Below are 20,000 nucleotides of genomic sequence, written 5' to 3' on the forward strand. Positions count from 1 at the left end.
CCCACCACCAGAACATGACACCTGGCTGCCAGTCACTCTGTCAGGGGTCACTCAGGGGTCACTCAGGGGTCACTCAGGGGTGGGCTCAAAGTGTCTGGATATACTTCAGCGAAAGAGGCTGGTAGCTCTTGGTTTAAACAGTGTAGAATATATCCATGTATCGGGTGCTCTTGGACAATGGGATCAGTTCATGATAAGGAGAAAAGTCCAGGCACTCCAGGAATGGTGATGGAGGAAGGTGAAGTTAAAAAGCCTTTATTAGTAACTGGCTACATAGAAAACGCCAACATGTTTCGACCACACTTGGTCTTCATCAGGGCATATACTGTCTGGATGTACTGTTGGATTATGACAACAAAGTGTTGCTAGTATGCCGGCAACATACTTACAGGGGACTATAGCATTGGTTAATCTTTGTCTTAAGAGAAAAATATGTTGCCGTTGCAAGAAACACAGGCTGACGGTACACACTGACCTAACACAGGCTGGCGGTACACACTGACCTAACACAGGCTGGCGGTACACACTGACCCAACACAGGCTGGCGGTACACACTGACCTAACACAGGCTGATGTTACACACTGACCTAACACAGGCTGGCGGTACACACTGACCTAACACAGGCTGGCGGTACACACTGACCTAACACAGGCTGATGTTACACACTGACCTAACACAGGCTGGCGGTACACACTGACCTAACACAGGCTGATGTTACACACTGACCTAACACAGGCTGGCGGTACACACTGATCTAACACAGGCTGGCGGTACACACTGACCTAACACAGGCTGGCGGTACACACTGATCTAACACAGGCTGGCGGTACACACTGATCTAACACAGGCTGGCGGTACACACTGACCCAATACAGGCTGGCGGTACACACTGATCTAACTGTTGGAGTTTGTTGGGGCGGTGTGTGCATGACCAGCCCATGTACATGAGCTCACCTGTGAGGAGAGAGCTGGGAGCACTGGACACAGAGCTGCATTATGACAACAAAGTGCTCCAATGCCATCAGCATACTGAAGCCACTTCCAGTAACTGAAAAGACTTTTGAACATACAGAAGCTCAACCTATTCCATCCGACAAACACAGCCTGACATGTACACTGGCACAGCTGCTGGTGTTTGTTAGTGTTGGCATTTGACACAACTGCTGGTGTTTGTTGGTGTTGCCATTTGACACAACTGTTGGTGTTTGTTGGTGTTTGTTGCCATTTGACACAAGTGTTGGTGTTTGTTGGTGTTGCCATTTGACACAACTGTTGGTGTTTGCTGGCATTTGACTCAACTGTTGATGTTTGTTGGTGTTTGTTGCCATTTGACACAAGTGTTGGTGTTTGTTGGTGTTGCCATTTGACACAACTGTTGGTGTTTGCTGGCATTTGACTCAACTGTTGATGTTTGTTGGTGTTTGTAGGTGCTTGTTGGTGTTTGTTGGTGTTAGTAGGTGCTTGTTGGTGTTTGTAGGTGTTTGTAGGTGCTTGTTGGTGTTTGTTGGCGTTTGTTGGTGTTTGTAGGTGTTTGTTGGTGTTTTTTGCCATGTGTTGGTGTTTGTTGGTGTGTGTTGGTGTTTGTAGGTGCTTGTTGGTGTTTGTAGGTGTTTGTAGGTGTTTTTTGCCATGTGTTGGTGCTTGTTGGTGTGTGTTGGTGTTTGTTGGTGCTTGTTGGCGTGTGTTGGGTCCGTGTGCAAAGCAGCACCTGTAGATGAGCTCACCTGTGAGGGGACACTGGGGACACCAGGCTGAGGCTGGCCATGTGCTTGCTCATTCCTCGGTCACCGTTGGCGTAGCCGGAGTGGGCCGGGGGGCCGGAGTGGGCCGGGGGGGCGGAGGGGGCCGTGTTGGCGGCGTTGCTGCCGTACAGGCCGGCTGGGTTATTGTAGTGGGCACTGCTGGCCTTGGCGTTTCCATTGTTGAGGCCCACGTGCTGCTGCGGAGAGGGGCGCTGGACTGGACCGCTGCTGATGGGGCGAAAGCCCTGGATTAGGAGAGAAAGGACACGACGCCGGATTAGGAGAGAAAGGACACAACGCCGGATTAGGAGAGAAAGGACACAACGCCGGATTAGGAGAGAAAGGACACAACGCCGGATTAGGAGAGAAAGGACACAACGCCGGATTAGGAGAGAAAGGACACAACGCCGGATTAGGAGAGAAAGGACACAACGCCGGATTAGGAGAGACAGGACACAACGCCGGATTAGGAGAGAAAGGACACGACGCCGGTCAGTCAGAACTCATGAACTGCATCTGGGCAGCACTTTCACTCCCACAGAGAGCACAAATAAGCTTTGCACACTGCAGGGAGAGTCAGGGAACAGAAAAGTACAAGAAGACATAAAACAAAGTGGCTTTCTTTGGAGTAGAATTCCCCTACAAGACGTCAGAGGCGGTCTCCCCTGTAAGCAGCAGCTCTGGGAGAGCGTGCTTCTGGACACTGCAGTCATGTGTGTGTGTGTGTGTGTGTGTGTTTCTGGACACTGCAGTCATGTCTCTGGAGCAAATTACAGAAGCTGTGGGGGATGGAGATTATGTGGTGGGGTGTGTGTGTGTGTGTGTGTGTGTGTGTGTGGATGGAGATTGTGTAGTGTGTGTGTGTGTGTGTGTGTGTGTGTGGTGTGGGGGGGGGGGGGCAGAGCCACCTGGCTCTGGTTTCACATGTGGCCGGTGTGATGAATGGGCTGTGTACTGGGGTAGCGGGCTGTAAATATTATGGGCTGTGTACTGGGGTAGCGGGCTGTCGTGGCGGTGTGTAAATATTTGCTGTGATGCGTATGGAGCTTTACGTCCCGTCCCCTCAGAGCTGCGCTGAGGAACCAGCTGTTTTCAACAAGGACACACACACACACACACTAACAACCCCCGCCCCCACCATGGATACACACAAACACACGCATACACCCCCCCACACACAAACATACATGCACACACACACAACACCACCCCCACACACAAACATACATGCACACACACATAACACCACCCCCACATCTGCAGGAAAAACAACAGAGAGCGTTGGCTACTGGGGGGGACATGGAGCCGGACTTCCTGTGCTGACAGCACTGGCCCTCAGTGCACATCTGCCCTGGAGTGGCCTGCTCACAGATTGGCTAACCAGAGAGGGCCACTCACAGATTGGCTAACCTTAGAGGGCCTGCTCACAGATTGGCTAACCCAGAGAGGGCCACTCACAGATTGGCTAACCAGAGAGGGCCACTCACTGATTGGCTAACCCAGAGAGGGCCACTCACAGATTGGCTAACCAGAGAGGGCCACTCACTGATTGGCTAACCAGAGAGGGCCTGCTCACAGATTGGCTAACCAGAGAGGGCCTGCTTACAGATTGGCTAACCAGAGAGGGCCACTCACTGATTGGCTAACCCAGAGAGGGCCACCTACAGATTGGCTAACCAGAGAGGGCCACTCACAGATTGGCTAACCAGAGAGGGCCACTCACTGATTGGCTAACCCAGAGAGGGCCACCTACAGATTGGCTAACCCAGAGAGGGCCACTCACAGATTGGCTAACCCAGAGAGGGCCACTCACAGATTGGCTAACCCAGAGAGGGCCACTTAGGAAGTTGGGGAGATTCTCCTGAAGACTCCAGTTCTGGGCAGCCAACCCACTGCATAGCCAGACCACCCACAAAAGAGCTGACTCTGAATCAGTTCAACCCCCCCCCCCCCCACCCGCCCCCACAGCACCCCCCCCCCCCCCCCGTCTGCTGACTCTGCTCTGCTCTCTCTGCCCTCTCCTCTCCTCTTCTCTCCTCTCCTCTCCTCTCCTCTCCTCTTCTCTTCCCTCCTCGTCTCTCTTCTCCTCTCCTCTCCTCTCCTCTTCTCTTCTCTCCTCTCCTCGTCTCTCTTCTCTTCTCCTCTCCTCTTCTCTGATCTCTTCTCCTCCTCTTCTCCTCCTCTCCTCTCCTCTTCTCTTCTCTCCTCGTCTCTCTTCTCCTCTCCTCTCCTCTCCTCTCCTCTCTCTCCTCTACACAGTCAGCAGTAGGTTGCATACTCTCATCTCTGAGTGGCTAAGTCTCAGGGAGAGCATCAGCGCCTGCTTGGTATTAAGTGTGTGTGAGTGCAAAATATGGCTGTTGTTGTGTGTGTGTGTGTGGGTGTGTGTGTGTGTGTGTGTGTGTGTGTGTGTGTGTGAATATGTGTGTGTGAGTGTGTGTGTGTGTGTGTGTGTGTGTGTGTGTACGTGCAAAATATGACTGCTGTTGTGTGTACGTGTGTGCATGCACAGAGAATAACTAGCCACGAAGCTGTGTATCTTACAGTAATGTGTGTGTGTGTGTGTGTGTGTGTGTGTGTGTGTGTGTGCATGTTTGTTTAAAGTTCACGTGTGTGTGCGTGGTTTCCCCTGATGCAGCTATTCCTATTTCAAAAGCCCTGTGTGTGTGTGTGTGTGTGTGTGTGTGTGTGTGTGGTTTCCCCTGATGAAGCTATTCCTTTTTCAAAAGCCCTGTGTGTGTGTGTGTGTGTGTGTGTGTGTGTGTGTGTGTGTGTGTGGTTTCCCCTGATGAAGCTATTCCTTTTTCAAAAGCCCTGTGTGTGTGTGTGTGTGTGTGTGTGTGTGTGTGTGTGTGGTTTCCCCTGATGAAGCTATTCCTATTCCAAACGGCGTGCCAGTGATCGCTCTCTTCCCATCTCCCCTCGCGACACACACACACAGGACGCAACAGAACAGGAAACACACAGCGCTTCTGTCAGAGAACACACCGCACGCTTCCACCACAAACAACACACCGCACGCTTCCACCACAAACAACACACCGCACGCTTCCACCACAAACAACACCGCAACCGGGAAATGCCCCGTGCAGCCCTGTCATAGAACACTCCAGAACCAAACGCCCAGAGACCCTGTCATAGAACACTCCAGAACCAAACGCCCAGAGACCCTGTCATAGAACAGCTCACGCTTCCGTAAACAACACCGCCACAGGGAAATGCCCCAAACGTCCCTGTCATAGAATATGCCAGAACAGGGAAATGTCGTAAGCGTCTGTTCCATAGAAAATACTGGACATGGTCTGTCACCTTCTTTGTTCACAACTGTGTGCGTGCGTGTCTGTGTCTGTGTGAACTGGCGCGTATCTGGGTGTGTAACACACACCCTCATTGCTCTATCTTTAAAACACACACTTGTACACATTTTAAACACACACTCTGTATGTGACCATGTACGCTGAAATATGCACTGCACACGTGCAGTAGCTGTTGAATCTGTTTGAAGATTTTATTTGTTTGAACCACTCACAACAACCATGTTTGAAATATCATCGGCCAACTGTGCAGTGACAATAACGTTACAGTATTCCATCTGCTCTATTCTGTTCCATTAGATCATTCTATCTGTTCCATTAGAGCATTCTATCTGTTCTATTCTGTTCCATTAGATCATTCTATCTGTTCTATTCTGTTCTATTAGATCATTCTATCTGTTCTATTCTGTTCCATTAGATCATTCTATCTGTTCTATTAGAGCATTCTATCTGTTCTATTCTGTTCTATTAGAGCATTCTATCTGTTCTATTAGATCATTCTATTCTGTTCCATTAGATCATTCTATCGGTTCTATTCTGTTCCATTAGAGCATTCTATCTGTTCTATTCTGTTCCATTAGATCATTCTATCTGTTCTATTCTGTTCTATTAGATCATTCTATCTGTTCTATTCTGTTCCATTAGATCATTCTATCTGTTCTATTCTGTTCCATTAGATCATTCTATCTGTTCTATTCTGTTCCATTAGATCATTCTATCTGTTCTATTAGAGCATTCTATCTGTTCTATTCTGTTCCATTAGATCATTCTATCTGTTCTATTCTGTTCCATTAGAGCATTCTATCTGTTCTATTAGATCATTCTATCTGTTCTATTCTGTTCCATTAGAGCATTCTATCTGTTCTATTAGATCATTCTATCTGTTCTTTTCTGTTCCATTAGATCATTCTATCTGTTCTATTCTGTTCCATTAGATCATTCTATCTGTTCTATTCTGTTCCATTAGATCATTCTATCTGTTCTATTCTGTTCCATTAGATCATTCTATCTGTTCTATTCTGTTTTATTCTAAAATGGATATTTCCGGTCCTTGGTTATGATTGACTGAAAAGCGTTTGATGCTGTTGTAAAATCCAACACAAACATACACCTTGACCGCATTTCGTTCTATAGTAATGCGCTACCACAACTTAGACAAAAGTTAGAGTAGCTGCGTCTCGATGTTGCTTGGCAACCATTCAGATAGAGGAAATACATTTCTTGGCAGCAGAATGATTATCTATCGCATGGCTCGTTATGTGCTTTTGTTTCATGAAGTGCTGCCAGAGAGCTGTAGGAAATGTTTAGAAAAGCAGTAAGGCCTGAGAGGCCGTAGCTTACAGTGAGTTTAGAACAGCTTTTAACAACGCCTCTTAGCTGTTCCAAGATCAGTGTAAACTACAGCCTCTCAGGGCTTATTGCATAATTACAGCATTCTGTCTGTTTTATTCTGTGATATTCTGTACTGTTCTATGCTGCTTTCTATGCTAATCTACTGTAGAATCTCTCTAAAAATAACCTGCACTAATCTATTTCAAATCTGTCACTTTAATGAACAAAACTAGACCACATTATACCAATCAAGGGGCTTGTCCAAACATACTTTCCTTTGATTAAAATGCAGCCTGAGCCCAATCTTGTCTTGAGTAATGTGTGTGCTATGTGAAGTGTGTGTGTTCAGTAATGTGTGTGCTGTGTGAAGTGTGTGTGTTCAGTAATGTGTGTGCTGTGTGAAGTGTGTGTGTTCAGTAATGTGTGTGCTGTGTGCAGTGTGTGTGTTCAGTAATGTGTGTGCTGTGTGGAGTGTGTGTTCAGTAATGTGTGTGCTGTGTGGAGTGTGTGTGTTCAGTAATGTGTGTGCTGTGTGAAGTGTGTGTTCAGTAATGTGTGTGCTGTGTGCAGTGTGTGTGTTCAGTAATGTGTGTGCTGTGTGCAGTGTGTGTGTTCAGCAATGTGTGTGCTGTGTGGAGTGTGTGTGTTCAGTAATGTGTGTGCTGTGTGCAGTGTGTGTGTTCAGTAATGTGTGTGCTGTGTGGAGTGTGTGTTCAGTAATGTGTGTGCTGTGTGCAGTGTGTGTGTTCAGTAATGTGTGTGCTGTGTGAAGTGTGTGTGTTCAGTAATGTGTGTGCTGTGTGAAGTGTGTGTGTTCAGTAATGTGTGTGCTGTGTGCAGTGTGTGTGTTCAGTAATGTGTGTGCTGTGTGCAGTGTGTGTGTTCAGTAATGTGTGTGCTGTGTGCAGTGTGTGTTCAGTAATGTGTGCGCTGTGTGGAGTGTGTGTTCAGTAATGTGTGCGTTGTGTGGAGTGTGTGTTCAGTAATGTGTGTGCTGTGTGCAGTGTGTGTGTTCAGTAATGTGTGTGCTGTGTGCAGTGTGTGTGTTCAGTAATGTGTGTGCTGTGTGGAGTGTGTGTGTTCAGTAATGTGTGTGCTGTGTGCAGTGTGTGTGTTCAGTAATGTGTGTGCTGTGTGGAGTGTGTGTTCAGTAATGTGTGTGCTGTGTGCAGTGTGTGTGTTCAGTAATGTGTGTGCTGTGTGAAGTGTGTGTGTTCAGTAATGTGTGTGCTGTGTGAAGTGTGTGTGTTCAGTAATGTGTGTGCTGTGTGCAGTGTGTGTGTTCAGTAATGTGTGTGCTGTGTGGAGTGTGTGTGTTCAGTAATGTGTGTGCTGTGTGCAGTGTGTGTGTTCAGTAATGTGTGTGCTGTGTGCAGTGTGTGTTCAGTAATGTGTGCGCTGTGTGGAGTGTGTGTTCAGTAATGTGTGTGTTGTGTGGAGTGTGTGTTCAGTAATGTGTGTGCTGTGTGCAGTGTGTGTGTTCAGTAATGTGTGTGCTGTGTGCAGTGTGTGTGTTCAGTAATGTGTGTGCTGTGTGGAGTGTGTGTGTTCAGTAATGTGTGTGCTGTGTGCAGTGTGTGTTCAGTAATGTGTGTGCTGTGTGCAGTGTGTGTTCAGTAATGAGTGTGCTGTGTGAAGTGTGTGTGTTCAGTAATGTGGAGTGTGTGTGTTCAGTAATGTGTGTGTTGTGTGCAGTGTGTGTGTTCAGTAATGTGTGTGTTGTGTGCAGTGTGTGTGTTCAGTAATGTGTGTGCTGTGTGGAGTGTGTGTGTTCAGTAATGTGGAGTGTGTGTGTTCAGTAATGTGTGTGTGCTGTGTGCAGTGTGTGTCTGAATGAGACGGAGACAGAGGCCTGTGTGGAGTGTGTGTCTGAATGAGACGGAGACAGAGGCCTGTGTGGAGTGTGTGTCTGAATGAGACGGAGACAGAGGCCTGTGAAACAGATGAACTGGTCCAGCGTGACTGACGTAGCCGGCAGGAGACACGCGGTTTCCAAAACACACAGATCTGGATAAAAGAGCTTTTAATGCGATCGCTGTGATGACAGGACCGGTGCTGACCGCTGTGATGAGAGAGGGTGTCTGACCCTGCGGGGACGGGGGGTTGGGGGGGGGGGGTTGGGGGGGGGGGGCGAACCCAGAGCGCCACAGCAGGGAGTGAGGGGGGGGGGGAGGGAACCGAACTCTGAGCAAAACAACCGCAAGGTTCACTGCCCCGCTCAGCAGGAAACACAAGGCCCTCCAAAGTCCTCAAAAGCCCTTCAGATAGACTTTCATTTCTCCTTTACTTTTAGCCCGTTTCCCCAGAACACCCGCAATACCTCCTCATTAAGTGTGTATTAAGCAGCCCTTCATTTGGAAACGCTCTTCCTTAATTACTCCTTAATTACTCCTTAATTACTCCTCAATCTGCTGCTATGCGGTAGTCAATCCGTTCATTAACCTGGAATCAGGCCACAGATCTACTGAAGGGTTCCTGGAAAAGACGCAGCGCGACGGAGGGTTCTCTGTGACCGAGAGGCTGTAGAGACTAGAGCAGATGGAGGCAGAGCTCTCCATGAAGGTCTGCTGTTGAGATAGAGGCAGAGCTCTCCATGAAGGTCTGCTGTTGAGATAGAGGCAGAGCTCTCCATTACTGTCTGCTGTTGAGATAGAGGCAGAGCTCTCCATTACTGTCTGCTGTTGAGATAGAGGCAGAGCTCTCCATGAAGGTCTGCTGTTGAGATAGAGGCAGAGCTCTCCATGAAGGTCTGCTGTTGAGATAGAGGCAGAGCTCTCCATTAAGGTCTGCTGTTGAGAGCAGAGAGAGGCAGAGCTCTCCATTAAGGTCTGCTGTTGTTGGTGGCGCTCTGTCACTGTATGACGGCCAATAGTATCTTGTTGAGGAGAAGCACATGGCAGCTTTATGGGGAGTTAGTCAGGTGCCTGTCATATAAAAGTGCCCGTTAGCATTAAAACCCTTACCGTTAGCATTGAAACCCTTACCGTTAGCGTTAAAACTCTTATCGTTAGCATTAATACCCTTACCGTTAGCATTAAAACCCTTACCGTTAGCATTAAAACCCTTATCGTTAGCATTAAAACCCTTACCGTTAGTATTAAAACCCTTATCTAAAACCCTTACCGTTAGCATTAAAACCCTTACCGTTAGCATTGAAACCCTTACCGTTAGCATTAAAACCCTTATCGTTAGCATTAAAACCCTTATCGTTAGCATTAAAACCCTTATCGTTAGCATTAAAACCCTTACCATTAGCGTTAAAACCCTTACCGTTAGCGTTAAAACCCTTATGGCTTACTACTGGCCTTTGAAGCTGCACCTCTGGAGCAGGGGAGAGTTGTGGTCAGACTACAGGCTACTGTACATGCATAAAACACATTTGGACAGCATGCATGCATTTTGTATGTGTGCAATTGAATGTTTGTGATCTCCAAACAAGGGCCGGGTTTCCCAGAATCGTTAAGAAGCTCTTAAGTGCTAAGAACTTCTTAGGAGCGTTGTAAGAATGTTCTAAGAACGCTCCTAAGAAGTTCTTAGCACTTAAGAGCTTCTTAACGATTTGGGAAACCCGGCCAAGGACATTTGTGAGTGCACTCTTTAAAGTTGACAGTTTTGTGTGCATGCCACTTTCCACATCTTATCTTGGAACATCCACAGATGCGTCTCCTGGCAACCGTATCTTGTTTGAGAACATCAGGAGAAGTGGGCAGCCAGAGCTCCTCTCGTCTCTAGCGACACGTGACGTGCGGCCGCTCCTCACTGCTCCCACTGAGACCCGTGTGAGGAGGAGGAGACACCTTTGGGTGAGTAAACATCTCTGAGTAAACATCCCCAGCTCACAGAGAGAGACCATTCATCCCTGTGTTTAGATCCAAACCCAAAGAAATAGAGGGAGGAGGAGGAGAAGGAGGAGGAGGAGGAGGAGGAGGAGGAGGAGGAGGAAGAGGGAGATGAAAATGAGGAGGAGGAGGAGAATGAGGAGGAGAACCAGGAGGCTGAAAATGAGGAGGAGGAGAAGCAGAATGAGGAAGAGGGGGATGAAAATGAGAAGGAGGAGGAGGAGGAGGAGAAAAGGACAGGTATTTATGAGGCCCTGCCTGTCTGCTCATAAATCCAAGCCCTTGTCAGATTCCACTGACCCGTTTCAGTGCAGTTGCCAAGCATGGCCCCTGGTTACGGGTGACTGCCTGCCGCACCCCCCGCCTCCACAGGAGCAGCAGGAGGAGGAGCAGGAGGAGGAGGAGGAGGAGGAGGAGCAGGAGCAGGAGGAGGAGGAGGAGGAGGAGGAGCAGTTGGAGGAGGAGTTGGGTGCATCTGGCAAGCGCAGGGCTCCTGAATAAATCAGGCCTAACCAAAAGCTACAGTTGTTAATAAGGGCTACAGGGGAGAGGAACCAGACTCACAGCTGCAGACTGCATGGTGAGGACGGAGGAGTGGGGGGGGGGGATGGAGGGAGGAAAGAGAAAGAGAGAGGGAGGGAGGGGAGAGAGAGGAAGAGAGAGAGCAAGGGGAGAGGGATAGGGAGAGGGAGGGGAGAGGGTGAGAGAGAGGGAGAGAGGGGAGAGGGAGAGAGAGAGAGAGAGGGAAGAAAGGGAGAGAGAGGGAGAGGGAGAGAGAGAGAGGGGAGAGGGAGAGAGAGGGGAGAGAGAGAGAGAGGGGAGAGGGAGAGAGAGAGAGGGAGAGGGGAGAGAGAGAGGGAGAAGAGGGAGAGAGAGGGAGAGAGAGAGAGAGGGAGTAGAGGGAGAGGGAGGGAGAGGGAGAGAGAGAGAGAGAGAGGGAGAGGGAGAGGGAGGCTAATTGAAGTCATATGGCCACCCCCTTCATATGGCCGCCCCCTGAGAGCACGTTGCCCTGTGCTGGTCAGATCTGCCCCCCCCCATCTGCCCCGACTCCCTGGAATCCGTTTGGAGAGGGGGCAGCTCACATGCCGCTCTGCACCGCTAAACAAACAGACGCCGACACACTAGTCTAAAACACACACTCTAGTCTTTAACACACACGCCGACCCACTAGTCTTTAACACACACTCTAGTCTGTAACACACACTCTAGTCTGTAACACACACTCTAGTCTGTAACACACACTCTAGTCTTTAACACACACTCTAGTCTTTAACACACACTCTAGTCTTTAACACACACTCTAGTCTTTAACACACACTCTAGTCTTTAACACACACTCTAGTCTTTAACACAACACACACTCTAGTCTGTAACACAACACACACTCTAGTCTATAACACACACTCTAGTCTGTAACACACACTCTAGTCTGTAACACACACTCTAGTCTGTAACACACACGCTAGTCTTTAACACACACTCTAGTCTTTAACACACACTCTAGTCTGTAACACACACTCTAGTCTGTAACACACACGCTAGTCTTTAACACACACTCTAGTCTTTAACACACAGTCTAGTCTGTAACACACACTCTAGTCTGTAACACACACTCTAGTCTTTAACACACACTCTAGTCTTTAACACACACTCTAGTCTGTAACACACACTCTAGTCTGTAACACACACTCTAGTCTGTAACACACACTCTAGTCTGTAACACACACTCTAGTCTGTAACACACACTCTAGTCTGTAACACACACTCTAGTCTGTAACACAACACACACGCTAGTCTGTAACACACACTCTAGTCTTTAACACACACTCTAGTCTGTAACACAACACACACTCTAGTCTGTAACACACACTCTAGTCTTTAACACACACTCTAGTCTTTAACACACACGCTAGTCTTTAACACACACTCTAGTCTGTAACACACACTCTAGTCTGTAACACACACTCTAGTCTGTAACACACACTCTAGTCTTTAACACACACTCTAGTCTTTAACACAACACACACTCTAGTCTGTAACACAACACACACTCTAGTCTATAACACACACTCTAGTCTGTAACACACACTCTAGTCTGTAACACACACTCTAGTCTGTAACACACACGCTAGTCTTTAACACACACTCTAGTCTTTAACACACACTCTAGTCTGTAACACACACTCTAGTCTGTAACACACACGCTAGTCTTTAACACACACTCTAGTCTTTAACACACAGTCTAGTCTGTAACACACACTCTAGTCTGTAACACACACTCTAGTCTTTAACACACACTCTAGTCTTTAACACACACTCTAGTCTGTAACACACACTCTAGTCTGTAACACACACTCTAGTCTGTAACACACACTCTAGTCTGTAACACACACTCTAGTCTGTAACACACACTCTAGTCTGTAACACACACTCTAGTCTGTAACACAACACACACGCTAGTCTGTAACACACACTCTAGTCTTTAACACACACTCTAGTCTGTAACACAACACACACTCTAGTCTGTAACACACACTCTAGTCTTTAACACACACTCTAGTCTTTAACACACACGCTAGTCTTTAACACACACTCTAGTCTGTAACACACACTCTAGTCTGTAACACACACTCTAGTCTTTAACACACACTCTAGTCTGTAACACACACTCTAGTCTGTAACACACACTCTAGTCTGTAACACACACTCTAGTCTTTAACACACACTCTAGTCTGTAACACACACTCTAGTCTGTAACACACACTCTAGTCTGTAACACACACTCTAGTCTTTAACACACACTCTAGTCTGTAACACACACTCTAGTCTAAAACACACACTGTAGTCTGTGACCGTCTAGTCTGTAACACACACTCTAATCTTTAACACACACTCTAGTCTGTAACACACACTCTAGTCTTTAACACACACTCTAGTCTGTAACACACACTCTAGTCTTTAACACACACTCTAGTCTGTAACACACACTCTAGTCTTTAACACACACTCTAGTCTGTAACACACACTCTAGTCTTTAACACACACTCTAGTCTGTAACACACACCGACCGTCTAGTCTGTAACACAACACACACTCTAGTCTGTAACACACACTCTAGTCTTTAACACACACTCTAGTCTGTAACACACACTCTAGTCTTTAACACACACTCTAGTCTTTAACACACACTCTAGTCTGTAACACACACTCTAGTCTGTAACACACACTCTAGTCTGTAACACACACTCTAGTCTGTAACACACACTCTAGTCTGTAACACACACTCTAGTCTTTAACACACACTCTAGTCTGTAACACACACTCTAGTCTGTAACACACACTCTAGTCTGTAACACACACTCTAGTCTGTAACACACACTCTAGTCTGTAACACAACACACACTCTAGTCTTTAACACACACTCTAGTCTGTAACACACACTCTAGTCTTTAACACACACTCTAGTCTTTAACACACACTCTAGTCTGTAACACACACTCTAGTCTGTAACACACACTCTAGTCTGTAACACACACTCTAGTCTTTAACACACACTCTAGTCTGTAACACACACTCTAGTCTGTAACACACACTCTAGTCTGTAACACACACTCTAGTCTGTAACACACACTCTAGTCTGTAACACACACTCTAGTCTTTAACACACACTCTAGTCTGTAACACACACTCTAGTCTTTAACACACACTCTAGTCTGTAACACACACTCTAGTCTTTAACACAACACACACTCTAGTCTGTAACACAACACACACTCTAGTCTTTAACACAACACACACTCTAGTCTTTAACACACACTCTAGTCTGTAACACACACTCTAGTCTGTAACACACACTCTAGTCTGTAACACACACTCTAGTCTGTAACACACACTCTAGTCTTTAACACACACTCTAGTCTTTAACACACACTCTAGTCTGTAACACACACTCTAGTCTAAAACACACACTGTAGTCTGTGACCGTCTAGTCTGTAACACACACTCTAGTCTTTAACACACACTCTAGTCTGTAACACACACTCTAGTCTTTAACACACACTCTAGTCTGTAACACACACTCTAGTCTGTAACACACACTCTAGTCTTTAACACACACTCTAGTCTGTAACACACACTCTAGTCTTTAACACAACACACACTCTAGTCTGTAACACACACTCTAGTCTTTAACACAACACACACTCTAGTCTGTAACACACACTCTAGTCTTTAACACAACACACACTCTAGTCTGTAACACACACTCTAGTCTTTAACACAACACACACTCTAGTCTGTAACACACACTCTAGTCTGTAACACACACTCTAGTCTTTAACACACACTCTAGTCTGTAACACACACTTTAGTCTTTAACACACACCGACCGTCTAGTCTTTAACACACACTTTAGTCTGTAACACACACTCTAGTCTTTAACGCACACACCAACCCTTTAGTCTGTAACACACACTTTAGTCTGTAACACACCCTCTGTAGTCCGACTGCTTTTCTGCCGACGGTCGGCCGTCGGGTTGGTGTGTTTAAGCCTTTAGTCTTTAGTCTGTAACATACGTCTATGCTGATGTGACCCCCCCCCCCCCCACATGCCTCTGCTGATGTGCCCCCCCCCTTGGCTCCGATGCGATGACAGCCTGTTGGCGTGCTCCCCAACCCCCCCCCCACACACACACACACACACACACATTAAAGGATTAGCATCTGCCGGCTAATTAGCGAGCGCACAGACCCGTTTGAAGCAGGAACAAAAACGAAACACAGGGAGGTCACAGCTCAGAGTGCCGAGTGACGTTCGCCTCATGCTGCTGAACCCAGCGGGAACCTCAACACCAGCACTCGCACTCACAGCGCTCTGGTGCGGAGGAAGACGCTCATGGAACCAATGGCCAGTCCCTACAGAAGAGAGTGCGCTCATCAATGGCCACTCCCTACAGAAGAGAGTGCGCTAATAGAACCAATGGCCACTCCCTACAGAAGAGAGTGCGCTCATCAATGGCCACTCCCTACAGAAGAGAGTGCGCTAATAGAACCAATGGCCACTCCCTACAGAAGAGAGTGCGCTCATCAATGGCCACTCCCTACAGAAGAGAGTGCGCTAATAGAACCAATGGACACTCCCTACAGAAGAGAGTGCGCTCATCAATGGACACTCCCTACAGAAGAGAGTGCGCTCACCAATGGACACTCCCTACAGAAGAGAGTGCGCTCATCAATGGCCACTCCCTACAGAAGAGAGTGCGCTCATCAATGGCCACTCCCTACAGAAGAGAGTGCGCTCATCAATGGCCACTCCCTACAGAAGAGAGTGCGCTCATCAATGGCCACTCCCTACGGAAGAGAGTGCGCTCATCAATGGACACTCAGTCCCTACAGAAGAGAGTGCGCTCATCAATGGACACTCCCTACAGAAGAGAGTGCGCTCATCAATGGCCACTCCCTACGGAAGAGAGTGCGCTCATCAATGGACACTCAGTCCCTACAGAAGAGAGTGCGCTCATCAATGGCCACTCCCTACGGAAGAGAGTGCGCTCATCAATGGACACTCAGTCCCTACAGAAGAGAGTGCGCTCATCAATGGCCACTCCCTACAGAAGAGAGTGCGCTCATCAATGGCCACTCCCTACAGAAGAGAGTGCGCTCATCAATGGACACTCCCTACAGAAGAGAGTGCGCTCATCAATGGACACTCCCTACAGAAGAGAGTGCGCTCATCCAATGGCCACTCCCTACAGAAGAGAGTGCGCTCATCAATGGACACTCCCTACAGAAGAGAGTGCGCTCATCAATGGACACTCCCTACAGAAGAGAGTGCGCTCATCCAATGGCCACTCCCTACAGAAGAGAGTGCGCTCATCAATGGCCACTCCCTACAGAAGAGAGTGCGCTCATCAATGGACACTCCCTACAGAAGAGAGTGCGCTCATCAATGGACACTCCCTACAGAAGAGAGTGCGCTCATCCAATGGCCACTCCCTACAGAAGAGAGTGCGCTCATCAATGGCCACTCCCTACAGAAGAGAGTGCGCTCATCAATGGACACTCCCTACAGAAGAGAGTGCGCTCATCCAATGGCCACTCCCTACAGAAGAGAGTGCGCTCATCAATGGCCACTCCCTACAGAAGAGAGTGCGCTCATCAATGGACACTCCCTACAGAAGAGAGTGCGCTCATCCAATGGCCACTCCCTACAGAAGAGAGTGCGCTCATCAATGGACACTCCCTACAGAAGAGAGTGCGCTCATCAATGGCCACTCCCTACAGAAGAGAGTGCGCTCATCAATGGCCACTCCCTACAGAAGAGAGTGCGCTCATCAATGGACACTCCCTACAGAAGAGAGTGCGCTCATCCAATGGCCACTCCCTACAGAAGAGAGTGCGCTCATCAATGGACACTCCCTACAGAAGAGAGTGCGCTCATCAATGGACACTCCCTACAGAAGAGAGTGCGCTCATCAATGGCCACTCCCTACAGAAGAGAGTGCGCTCATCCAAGTGTGCCCTCCACACCACCAGTCCTGCGTCTGAGCAGAGAAGTGAAGAGCTGAGGAGAGCCGCGGCCAAGCACTGGACGCAACCACTGGACAACCGGGTGACCACGCGGACCTCAGCCATGGACCTTTAATGTAAGCTTTACTCAAAGCGCCAACACATGCTTCAGCTGGAGGTGTATAGTGGATTGGGAACGTGCGAGTGCGTTTAGATGAGGCGAGGCGAGAGGCTCAGAGGAGGGATGACTTGTTCCATTCATAAAGAGGGCCGTCCTGCTGCACTCTAGTCCTGTGCAGCCAACAGCCCCAGCTCTGCCCCCAGCTACGCCCTGCCCTGCCCTGCCCTGCCATGCCCTGCCATGATGGAGGGAATAAACGGCAGCAGGGAGGGAGAGAGAGAGAGAGAGAGAGAGAGAGAGAGGAGTAGAGAGGGAGGGAGAGAGAGAGGGAGACAGAGAGAGAGAGAGAGGGAGAGAGAGAGGGGTAGAGAGGGAGGGAGACAGAGAGAGAGAAAGAGGGGTAGAGAGAGGGAGGGAGAGAGAGAGGGAGACAGAGAGAGAGAGAGAGGGAGACTGAGAGAGAGAGAAAGAGGGGTAGAGAGGGAGGGAGAGAGAGAGAAAGAGGGGTAGAGAGGGAGAGAGAGGTAGAGAGAGAGAGGGGTAGAGAGGGAGGGAGAGGTAGAGAGAGAGAGAGGTAGAGAGAGAGAGAGAGGTAGAGAGAGAGAGGGGTAGAGAGAGAGAGAGAGGTAGAGAGAGAGAGCGTTTTTTCTGGCGCAGGATCCCCTTTTTGGCTCTCTCTCTAGAGAGGCCCTCAGCGCTGCTGGTGACGTGGGTTCGGAACGCTTCCCTATAACACATTCCCGACATCCGCGCTCTCCCAATGCCACTGCAAGGAACCACAACTGGAATTTCATGACACCCGAGGAACAGTGAATAGCTCAAGATGTGCTTTTTATGGACGTGTACACATGTGCGTGTGGATTCGCACATCACGGATGTCAGAGTGGATTTCTGGTGGCGTTTTCTCGTTATCTTGATGGGAAGCGAATGTGTGTCTCTGTGTCTCAGACAGCAGCTGGGGGGGGGGGGGCTGATTGGGACTCTTTCTATATAGTATATTTATATATTCTGTAGTGATGTAGTGGAAGGAAACAGCTCACCAGTTCAAATCAAGACGCTTCATCTACTGTAGTGATGTAGTGGAAGGAAACAGCTCACCAATTCCACGTGTCATTTCCTGTCTGTCCAGGAAAGGAATACTTGGGAATTCCAGGGTTGTTGTCATGGTGATAAAAGTATTTGTTCGACTGTGATGACAGCTGTAATCGGAGCTGTGCGGGGGCCGAGCGGAATGAGACGGTTCTGCAAGACGTTCCGTAAGACGCGAATAGGAACGCGTCCCAACGCTGGCTCCAGATTGACTGAGTGGAGAGGAGACGGGCGGGCCAATCCCTCACACGCCCCCCCAACGCCTCCCAGTACTCCATACACTGTCTAAACCAGCTCACATGACATGAATATGGGCCGCTGTGTGTGTGTGTGTGTGTGTGTGTGTGTGTGTGTGTGTGTGTGTGTGTGTGTGTGTGTGTGTGTGTGTGAATACAAACCGCATTGGGTTTCCCTGGCTCCAGTGAGGTCCAAACATGCAAGTGAATGCACTGCAGTCAGTCAGACACACACACACACACACACACACACCCACACACACACACACACACACACACACACACAGCACCAGGGGAGCGATGAGACACCACGGCTAGCCTTGGCTGGGTCTGCGTGCTGGAGTTCACGTGAGTGCATCTCCAAAACTCGATCCCGTCGTCAGATGAGCTTGTTTGTGTTTACTGCACGCCCTGTGTTGCATGAGTTTGTTTGTGTTTACTGTGGGAAGACCAGAGACCCCACGCGGTCCGAGGTGAAGTCTCGTCCAGTTCATCAAGGCAAGGTGTCATACGGCTGTGTGATGATGAACCAGATGAACTACTCAGCACTGCTGTAGGTCTCCAGCACTGAACACACTGAACCTCCAGAGCTTTGCTAGGTATGCTGAGTGTGTGTGTGTGTGTGTGCGTGTGTGTGTGTGTTCACGCCATCACCCAGACATCACATCTGCATGTTTACCGAGGGGGAAAATAAATCAGAAACTTCTCCACTCTAGCGAGATTCCTCATTTTTCACAACAGAACTTTGTCGTCTCGCTGCCTCATTAAAGGAAGAGCAATATTTCAGGCGAGGCGTAATCCATGAGCTGTGACATCACTGATGCAGCGCTCTGCACAACACAGCTCTTGGCAGGAGCTGCTCAGGGCCCAGCGGTGGCTATGAGCGAACGTACATGTCAATCAGCCCTGCATGTGGATATGAGCGAACGTACATGTCAATCAGCCCTGCATGTGGATATGGGAGAGCAGTGCTCCACTTCCCCTCCACTTCCCCTCCACTTCCCCTCCCACATTTATCCTGCTGCTCAGGGATTGAACCTGCAACCCTTCGGTCTGCCCCGTGACACATGAGAAATGACCGTGTTCTGATCCGTAGGCCAGTAGCCAGAGGGAGGTGCGGATGGCAGCGAGAGAGACATGCGGGCGCTACCTGTGAGAGAGGGAGGGAGGTGTGGGCGTACCTGTGAGGGAGGGAGGTGCGGGCGTACCTGTGGGAGAGAGGGAGGTGCGGACGCTACAGAGAGGGAGGTGCGGACGCTACCTGTGGGAGAGGGAGGTGCGGGCGCTACAGAGAGGGAGGTGCGGGCGCTAAAGAGAGGGAGGTGCGGGCGCTACCTGTGAGAGAGGGAGGTGCGGGCGCTATAGGAGAGGGAGGTGCGGGCGCTACAGAGAGGGAGGTGCGGGCGCTAACTGTGGGAGAGAGGGAGGTGCGGGCGCTACCTGTGGGAGAGAGGGAGGTGCGGGCTGTGGGAGAGAGGAGGTGCGGGCGTACCTGTAAGTCGGGCTCGGAGCAGACGGAGAACGGGCTGGTCTTGCCATCCTCTAGCACAGCTGGACTCCAGGCCTTGTTCTCAGATCTGAGGAAAGAAAATAAAGACATGAGATGAGATCCGGGGGAGCTGGGCAGAAGAACGCTGTGTGTGTGTGTGTGTGTGTGTGTGTGTGTGTGTGTGTGTGTGTGTGTGTGTGTGTGTGTGTTGGGCTGAGGAATGCTGCTCTTCACCAGGGGGCTTCCAGGAGAGTGTTGTGTCCATATATGAGTGCTAGTGCTATTCCCAACCCTTTTCTATTGTCATCTACAGTATAGCATATCAGG

The 20,000-nt window shown here is 49.0% G+C and overlaps 1 protein-coding gene across 1 annotated transcript in view; it reads right to left on the reverse strand.

Moving 5' to 3' along the window:
• Nucleotides 1-20,000, reverse strand: part of pdlim4 (PDZ and LIM domain 4) — a 51,600-nt gene that overhangs the window by 8,122 nt on the left and 23,478 nt on the right. The window contains exons 3-4 of the mRNA XM_062535926.1: nt 19,677-19,761; nt 1,726-1,988 (exon numbers count right to left, since the gene is read on the reverse strand). Of these exons, the coding sequence (XP_062391910.1) occupies nt 1,726-1,988; nt 19,677-19,761 (348 nt within the window). The remainder of the gene's footprint in view (nt 1-1,725; nt 1,989-19,676; nt 19,762-20,000) is intronic.

This window comes from Sardina pilchardus, chromosome 5 (genome assembly GCF_963854185.1).
Source record: "Sardina pilchardus chromosome 5, fSarPil1.1, whole genome shotgun sequence".
Lineage (NCBI taxonomy): Eukaryota > Metazoa > Chordata > Actinopteri > Clupeiformes > Clupeidae > Sardina > Sardina pilchardus.